Here is a 9,937-nt window from a genome sequence, read left to right on the forward strand (position 1 = left end):
TTTCTTTTTTTTTTTTTTTTTTAACAGGAAGCAAGATTTATTGATATGGGGACGAAAAGCCAGCAGAGTGAAAGTCTTCATGAGTTCAGGGCCCGCCACTTGTCCAGGGGGCCACGATTGGGGATGTATTTGACCCCACAGCCATCTGGGATGAGCCGCTTCTCAGCCACCATGTCTTCAAATTCATCTGCGTTAAACTTGGTAAAGCCCCACTTCTTTGAGATATGGATCTTCTGACGGCCAGGGAACTTGAACTTGGCCCTGCGTAGAGCCTCAATCACACGCTCCTTGTTCTGCAGCTTGGTGCGGATTGACATGATGACTTGGCCAACATGTACCCTGGCCACGGTGCCCTGGGGCTTCCCAAAGGCACCTCGCATTCCTGTCTGGAGCCTGCATTGGGGATGTGGCAAGGTCAGACATGAACACACACTGGAAAGGGCTGTCTCCAAGGTCCCTTAGAGCAACCTATACAAGAAACAGGCTGCGTACACTACCAAGGAAGCTGCTGTTTGCAGCCATTGCATACCGGGTCCCCACGAGGAAGTACTGCTTCCTTTGTGGCCTCCATGGACACTGGAGGCAGAAGCTTTTATTACTCCTGGGCAGGGGTGTGAGTTCTGAATCTCCACAGGCCTCCTCTAACACCATACCGCTGGGACAGGTAGGGACGCTTTGCTCTTCCGGGTGTGAGTCCAAGTCCATGCTCCCTACACAGTCTCTATTGCTGCCAGAGGGGGTGAGACATCCTTATCACTTGCCAGTTAGGAAATCCCTGGGTTCCTACTTGGTCTTCTCTGTTTCCATCCTGGGGAGAGGAAGGGAGACTGAAGCATTTTATCATTACACCCTGGCTACAGCAGCGGGAGGTCTAAGCTCCCCAGCAAACTTTTGCTGGCAAGGGTGGGAGTTGGGCCACCGTGTTTTCTATGACATTTGTCTGGATCAGAGTGGTTATTGTCTAAGAGTTTCCTGACTTGCCAGGCTGCCCTTTCATAGTCCTTTGGCTAGAGAGCGCAGAATTTTATTTATTTATTTATTTTTTTGAGTTGGAGTCTCACTCTCTCGCCCAGACCGGAGTGCAGTGGCCGCTCCCGGTCACCGCAGCCTCGACCTGCTGGGCTCCGGCGATCCTTCCGCCTCAGTCTTCCAAGTAGCCTGAATTACAGGCATGCGCTACCATGCCCGGCTAATTTTTTGATTTATTGTATAGATGAGGTCTCGCCAAGTTGCCCAGGCGGGTCTCAAACCCGTGAGCTCAGGTAATCCACTCACCTCGGCCTCCCAAAGTGCTGGGATTACAGGCTGAGCCACCGAGCCTGGCTGAGAGTGCAGAATTTTATTGGGGCTTTTATTGTCTGTGAAGTATACATTGGTGCTTCCAGGTTGCCAGCTTCTTCCACTCCAAGTCTAGGGAATGGGGAGGAGGAAGAGCTAAAACAGGAATTACCTTATGGAGGGCAGACCCCTTGTAGAACAGGCTTACTCTGCTGGGTAAGTGTTCTAGGAATCCTTCGGCATCAGTGTACCAGCTAGCATTGTTGTGAGAGGCTGCGTTCAGTTTCAGTGAAATTTTTTTTGGAGATTCTTTCAGTGCATTTGCCCATTTCATGATGGGTGATTTACAGCATACCTGCCCACACCTTGTTGAGCATTCAGTAGTTTTTGAACAAAGATGGCAGGACCCTCGGGCCCCACCCCCACCTCCCTATTCACCCCACCTCGCCCTGAGCAACTCTTTTGTTTCCCCAGATGAAAAAAGTTCTCAAAAAAAAAAAAAAAGAGGTTTTGCTGATGTGGAAGAGGTGAAACAAAAAACAGCAGAAGCACTAAAAGGCTCAAAACTGATGAGTTCAAAAACTGTTTTGCACAAAGGAAAACGCGTCTTGATAGGCGTATTGCATCAGACAGAGAGAACTTTGAAGGTGATTGAAGTGTGAAGATGTAAGAATAAATACACAGTTTTTTATAAATAACTTCCAGGTGTTTTGCTCCCCTGCACTCCCAGTTACCCCACCTTTCCCCCGTTGTGTGAGGCAAAAGGAAAACCCCGGAATTCACAACTGTGTCATTCCACTCTTCAGAATCTTTTTGCCTTTGTTTTATATATAATGTTCAAGATTTTGGTGATACATAGCAGGAGGAACAGGGAAAAAGTATATCGACTCCATCTTCTCAGACACAAAAGTCTTGAGAATTGTGTGTTAATAGTTATTTTCTGAAAACCAGTAACTTATAACCATGAACAGTTCAAGTTTGTTGTGGGAAACTTTGTTAGAAAATAGAAATATGTTCACCTAAAGTTATAAAGTTTCCACAAAAAATGGAATTTGCTTATCAATATCGTGATAAGTGTCCAACCAGTATATAATAATATATAAGAACTGTGGAGGAATGAGACAGAATGCTTAGGGAGTGGGAACTCCATGGAGGATATGACCATTTAGAAAAACTACCAACAAGATTTAGTAATAAATAACTAAATAAAAATGAGGGTTGTTAGTAATTATTTAAAAAGCACCCAATTTTTCCTTTGTTAATAACATTTAAGCCGGGCTCAGTGGCTCAGCCTGTAATCCTGCGCTTTGGGAGGCTGAGGTGAGTGGATTGCCTGAGCCCATGGGTTTGAGACCCACCTGGGCAACTTGGCGAGACCTTATCTCTACAATAAATCAAAAATTAGCTGGGCGTGGTAGCACGTGCCTGTAGTTCCAGCTACTTGGAAGGCTGAGGTGGAAGGATTGCCGGAGCCCAGCAGGTTGAGGCTGCTGTGGCTGGGAGTGTGCCACTGCCCTCCAGCCTGGGTGACAGAGTGTGACTCCAACCCTGGGTGACAGAGTGTGACTCCAACCCCAAAAATAATAATAATAATATTTAAATTTTGGGGCCAGGTGCAGTGGCTCAAGCCTGTATTCCCAGTGTTTTGGGAAGCCAAAGTAGAAGGATTGAGGTGAGGAGTTAGACCAGCCTGTGCAATATAGCAAGGCCTTGTCTCTACAAAAGATTTAAAAATTAGCTGGGTGTGGTGACACATACCTACAGTCTTAGCTACTTGGGAAGCTGAGACGGGAGTATGTCTTGAGCCCCGGAGTTCAAGGTTACAATGAATTATGATTGCACAATTGTACTCCAGTCTGGGTGAAAGAGTGAGATCCTGTCTCTTTAAAAAAAAAAAAATTTTTTTTTTGTCATAATGTAAACACCAGCATTGATTTAGCTGAAATTGGAGGATAGTAGCAAGAAAAGCGTATGAGTCTGTGGGTGGTTTGGTTATAGAGAATTAAATCATCAACTATTTTAATAGTTTCTCACTACATAATGACTAAGATTGATACATTAACATTATCCATAGCAGTGTACTCATGTCATTTAAAAATATTGAAATAAGTTCTAGAAGAAGCAGTTAAAATAACGGATACTGGTTGATTATTCTTTGTCAGAAATGCTTGGTACTAGAAGTGTTTTTAATTTTGGATTTTTTTGGATTTTGGAGTATTTGTGTATACATAATGAGATCGCTTAGGGATGCAACCCAAGTCTAAACATTTAAATTTTATAAACATAAATTCATTTATGTTTCATGTACACTTGATACATATAGCCTGAAGGTAATTTTATTCTTTCCTTGGGGAACATTGTATAAACTATGTGTTGTGCACCTGTGTTTTGATGGGGACCCATCACATGAGGTCAGTGGCAAAGTTTTACTCTGTGGTTTCATGTTGGTCAACAAGGTTCAGATTTTGGAGCATTTTGCATTTAGGGTTTTTAGATTAGTGGTGCTCAGCTTGTACTTGATGCCTTAACAAGATGGCTGAGAAAGTGATTTATTGTTTCTCTTTTTAAAGGTATTTAGCATTATGCTATTCTTTAAAGCCTTTGTATGTACTGTGATTTCATAAGATCAAAATTAATTAGAAAGTAGTTGGGGATATTTTAAAAACAGTGGATGGATGAAACAATACATCTACTACTACTGAGCTTCACCGGAACCACTATCTTTTCTCCTTGGGTCCTAGACTCTTGCTCTCTTGCCAGACTGTCTCTCCTCCCCACTTGCCTTCAGCTATCCCAGCTCCTCTCAGTTTCACAGCTCCTCACCATTTCAGAAACTCAAACTTCTTATTTCCCTATGCAGAGGAATACAGATTCTCGTCATGTATTTTGTCAAAGCCATGGCAGGAGGGCTAAGTTAGTCCATCTACCCAATGACATCTATGAGTTTTGTTGAGGAAGGAAGGAAGGAAGGAAGGGTTTTATGAGGGGTGGAGGGGGTGGGCAACTCTTATCCTAAGCAAATTGGCAGTGAGCTTGGAGCTAATTCTTGCTTAATTTCAATCAACTGTTCATACATTCTTTGTGGTGGTGGGCATGGCAATTACAAGCGGTCTTCGCTCCCATGGTTTCATTATGTACAATTCCAGTTATTACCGTTTAAGTAACAGCAGTCCCCTACAGCACAGTTCAAATTTCAGTTACCATGGCATATTAACTGAGAAATTACATAAAGTACCAACTTTACTGCTAGCTCCTCAGTCCTCAAGTCACTATGTAAATAACAGATATGCGTCAATGATCAGCAACCAGTCACATCACTTCCTTCCAAATCCGTCCCTGATCCATTACTGGGCATGTTATTCAACTCAGTCTTGGACAGCAAAGCATGTAGTCTTCTCAGCTCCCAGTGATAAACTCATGTGATATTTTACAAAAATGGATTGCTGAAAAAGGCAATTGGTCAACAAAGATGAGATTGCAGAAAAGAAACAAAAAGTGGAAATGCTGCAAATGTAGTTATTTGAAGTTATGGAGGAAATAGCTGTCTGTGGGAATGTTGGCTCTGCCCCGTTGGAGAGTCTCCAAGGGAACTTAGTGTGGGTGGACTCCATGACATAAGTGAGGAAAATGGTTGTGACAAAAAGGAGGAAGGTGTCCCAGAGGGAGTGTTGCTGGCCAGAAACTTCACATGATAGCAACTCGAAGGTATTTGAGGACACTGAAATGTAAAGGATAACACATTAGAAATGGATCCACATTTAAAAGGAGTGTGACAATTCACCAAGGCTTAGGCAAGATGCGTGTTTCCGCCTGTAAATTCTGCAACGAGAAGACAACGGAAAGCTCTATTGCAAGTACTCTTTTTTTTTTTTTTTTGAGTTGGAGTCTCACTCTCTTGCCCAGACTGGAGTACAGTGGCCGCTCCCGGCCACCGCAGCCTCAACCTGCTGGGCTCCGGCGATCCTTCCACCTCAGCCTTCCGAGTAGCCGGAATACAGGCATGCGCTACCACGCCCAGCTGATTTTTTGATTTATTGTAGAGATGAGGTCTTGCTGCCCAGGCGAGTCTCGAACCTCGTGGGCTCAGCAATCCACTCACCTCAGCCTCCCAAAGGCGCAGGATTACAGGCTGAGCCACCGAACCTGGCTCAGTTCTAAGTACTCTTAAGTTTTTCTTTACAAATAACGAAAACATTTTAATTCTCAGTGATTCAAATATACTGAATTATAATGTACTAAATACATGCTAGTTTTACTATTTTTTCATTTCCTCACACATTTATAACTGACAATAAGAGTTTTAATGTTTTGACAAAAATTGTTAAAGGTTATGAAGCAATAATAACTTTCCCATTGATTATAAGATTGCTTTGTAGTTTTTCAGCTTGCACAGTCCTTCTTATGATCTTGCATGCTCGACTGGGCAAAGCGAAGACTGCCTGTAAATGAAATGAATAAATGCACGTTTTCTCTCTTTTCTCTATACCTGCCTGCCCTCTGCTGGAGGTGCCAGAGACTAGTGAAATTGTCCAAGCACTGTCCAACTACACATAGGTGGTTCTCAACCTCTTTTTCTTTTCTGCCCTACCTCTTTTCTGCTACCATTTTCTGCTACAAAGCACTGTCATCCGAAGCAAGGATGCTCTAATTCTCAGTCAGGTTAGTCATATCCACATTGTAGAGAAGATTGATGCCATTAAGGGATCACATCATGTAACTAAATTCTCTTAATTTAATTCTGTGCTCTGATTGTAACCTGATACAAGCCTATTATTGGAAGGGATATTAGAAGTTATTTAGTTCAATTGCTGGCTAGTGCCAACTTTCACTGTAAGACTAAAATGTTTCCTAGGTTGCAAATGAGTGATCAGAGAGCATCATATTTAAGACTAGAATTGGCTTTCTTTCTTTCTTTATTGAGTTTGGGTCTTACTCTGTCATCCAGGCTGGAGTGCAGTGGCACAATCATGACGAATCATGGTTCCCGGCAGCCCTGACCTCCTGAGCTCAGGCAATCCTTCTACCTCAGCCCCTGAGTTTCTGGGACTACAGGGTCATGCCACCATGCCCAGCTAATGTTTGATTTTTTTTTGTAGAGATGAGGTTTCGCTACATTGCCAGCGCTGGTCACAAACTCCTGGGCTCAAGCAATCTGCCTGCCCTGGCCTCCCAAAGTGCTGGGATTACAGGCGTGAGCCATCATGCCTGACCTAGATTGGATTTTTTATTTATGCCAAATTTTCCTTGACATTTTATGCGATTGTCCTCACTGACTGGACAACTACTCCTAGAAATGTTCATATTAATAGCTACATAAAGATATCTCTTGTGACCGATAGAAAGAGCTATAGTATTTCAATTTCTTTCCAGAACTTTCAGATTTATTTCCAGACTCTTTGAGTTCCAAGATATTGCATTAATCTTCTTTTCCACCCCATCCATATCTTCCACTCTCAAAGTTTATATTTCCAAATAATGCAATACTATTCTTTGCCCAGCAGTTTGGCATAAGCCAGGTCTACAGGAAATACTTAATACATAATTGTCAAATATGTGAATAAATTAATACAGTAAGTCCCCTGCATACAAATGAGTTCCATTTGGAAAGTACGTCATAAGTCAAATTTGTTCATAAGTCCAACAAAGCTAGCCTAGGTACCCAACTAACACAAATGACTATATAGTACTATGCTTTAATAGATTTATAATACTCTTCACACAAATAACATATAAAAAACAAGCACAAAAAATAAAGAAAACATTTTAAATCTTACAGTACAGTACCTGGAAAAGTACAGTACAACAGCTGGCATGCAGGGGCTGGCATTGAGGAACAGGCAAGAAGAGTTACTGACTGGAGGAAGGAGAGGAGGTGGGTGATGGTAGAGCTGAAGGATCATCAGCAATAGGAGATCGGACATGAGCACGCACATTTGCATGCTTCGAAAGTTCACAACTTGACGGTGCGTATGTAGAGGACTCACTGAATATTTCATTTCCTGAAATGGAAGCATCCGAGGTTATCATATAGTAATGAGAATAGGAGGTGAGGTGTAGGCAAATTGTGTATCTATGAACTTGTAGAAGGCTGTCCAGAGCTCTCTTTGCTCAAAAGGAGGAGCAGAGATTATAGAACATTAGGAATATGAACTTTAAAAATTATTTTATCTATCTCATATTTTTGTTGTTAAAAGATTTTTCATATATTTGCATATATAATTGTGTGATGTAAATGTACTTACATTTATTGATAAAAGATATAGAGTCATAATAAGACAGTAAAGGTTATAGGTTTAAAGATAAAGTTAGAAAGTATTGTCTTCAACCTCTGAGATTCTGAATGGTCTGTTTTGTTAGAACCCATGGATTTTCAGGTTTCCCTGTAATAAATCCTAATGAATATAAAAAGAACACAATAAGTGAGTGCTTCTATTTGGCTGTAAATAGTTCACAGCCAACTTAACACACAATATGGTTAATATTACACAGGTTTTCTTCTTGCAAGAATTCCAGACACCTCTGGCCATAAAGTTATTATTGTGCCCATTTTATATTTGGAGAAATGAAGACATGAAAAAAATGGAAAGAAATGACTGATTTTACAATAAGTCTGGGAACAACACACTGGAACTGCTGATTTATTCATTAGAGTAATAATGTTCTCTCTCTTTTCTTTTTTTTGCCTGCATATACTTTAAAATAGTTTTCAGAAATAATGTGCGTTCTCATATATTTTTATGTTTACATCTGAAATTGTTCCTCACACATTTAAACGTAATATAATTCTATTGTAAATATTGATACTTTTAACAAAATCTTATTATATCACTCTTTTCTATGAATACCATATAATCTAAATATCAGAATGATTGCTATATGCACTATTATTAACTTTAAAAATATATGAACAACATCTTTTCTAACATTAGGAAATTTTACACTGTTCCTGTTTCCCTTGAACTTGCATTTCCATTTTACTTTACCTATAGAATTTTATTCTTTATGTTTAAAAGTTTTTAAAAAATTAGTTATCTTATACTTTTCAGCAACAACAAAAAGAGTTGAATTTAAAATACATGTTTCCTTTATTGATAAAGCTGAGTGGTAAAATTTTCTTCTGGATTGCATTATCACAGTTATTAGTTAAATATAACACAATTAAACATGACAAACTAAGTTATTCAATTTGATAATAAATATAAGTAAAATGCTGCAACTGTATACCTTAATAAGATAGATGGAAATTCTTTCCTTTTTAAATTAGTTTACATATCCATAGAGATATATTATTTATTGCTAGACTATGACTGGATTATTTGGAAGTTGACAACAAAAAGAAATTATTGGCTATTTTATGTGTATGGTTTATAAAAGTTGTATTAATGACTGTTGATAGTAGGATCTACAATTCATTTTCGTTAAGTTAATATGCTTGTAAATAAGGATATTGTAGGATAGAATAAGCTGTTAGAAAGTAGTTGGCCAATAAGAGCAGAGAGGAAATGGACTCAAGTGAAAAATGAATATAGATTTTTTGTTACTAATTATCTTTACGGAATAATAATTTACAAATTTTCCCTTTGAGTCTAAGTGAATATACAAGAAAATACAAACCACTAACTCACTTCCAATATATGTTCCTGATACTTGAGGATGTAATGTTGATCGGCAGAAATAATTGTGGAAATTTTAATCTTTTCTTTCTTGAAATCATGCAGCTGAGACAAAAACCTGTTTTGATCAAGCTTCCATGTAGGTCCTTGATACCCCAGGACCAGACCTCATGGCAAGATCCCAGATAGATGAGAGGTTTGCTTTTATGGGGATGAGGAACTGGGAAGGGACCGGGCACTATGCCTTGATCAAGCCCGAGTTCTCAGGCAGCTCAGATTTAAGCAGAGTGTACACAGAAGTTGAGAACCTGCAACATGATCCCTCCAAAACCATCCAAGATGGCGTACCCTTTAAAAAGCTCCCACACCAACTCCAGTCTGAAGACCATAGTAGAGACCTCTGAGGCCCACAATGTCTTTCAAATTTCTTTAAATTTTTTAGAAAGCCCAAGGACACAAAGCCTGCCTAGGAAGGTCAACAGGCTGTTCTGAATCATTGTGTGACAACTGCCCTCCTCAATGGACTGCAATTGTATTGATAAGAGACCCAATGGTAGGACACAGGCAAGCTAAACACAAAGGAAGACTACTCAGTGCCTTTAATACCGTTCCATCTACAAGTGAATATATATGCCCATAAGGGGGGAAAAAAAAGAGAGGCAGTTGTGAACTGGCCGCTCAACAATAATAAATAGAATAATAAAAATCAATAATAAATCAAGTAATAAAAATCAAAATGCAATGGAAACATTCAGACAAGATCATAGTGGCCTCAATGTTGAATTTCGTTTTAAGGTCCTTTGAAAGACTCAACTTCAATTATTAAATGATCATTCTTTTAGTGATCTAGAGATGAAATTAATAAAATGATCATGCTGTTTTTCTAAGGTATTTGATAAGCATACACATCAAAACCTGGAGAGTTATAAATGTGACTAATACTTTTTAAGGTACTATAGAACATTTCATTATATTATAATGATTTTTAACTTCATTTAAAAATTGCCACACATTTGTAAATGTTTTGGAAACTTTAATCCACTAGC

At 39.7% G+C, this 9,937-nt stretch overlaps 1 protein-coding gene across 1 annotated transcript; it reads right to left on the reverse strand.

Annotated features, from left to right (window-relative positions):
- Window positions 1-4: 4 nt before the first annotated feature.
- LOC103251767 (60S ribosomal protein L10-like) lies at window positions 5-540 on the reverse strand. The gene has a single exon (XM_021708736.1). The coding sequence runs from the start codon at window positions 378-380 to the stop codon at window positions 78-80; it is 303 nt and encodes a 100-aa protein (XP_021564411.1). The 5' UTR covers window positions 381-540; the 3' UTR covers window positions 5-77.
- Between the last annotated feature and the right edge of the window lie 9,397 nt (window positions 541-9,937).

This window comes from Carlito syrichta, unplaced genomic scaffold, assembly GCF_000164805.1.
Source record: "Carlito syrichta isolate Samal-C Ts95f unplaced genomic scaffold, Tarsius_syrichta-2.0.1 Scaffold145263, whole genome shotgun sequence".
Taxonomy (NCBI): domain Eukaryota; kingdom Metazoa; phylum Chordata; class Mammalia; order Primates; family Tarsiidae; genus Carlito; species Carlito syrichta.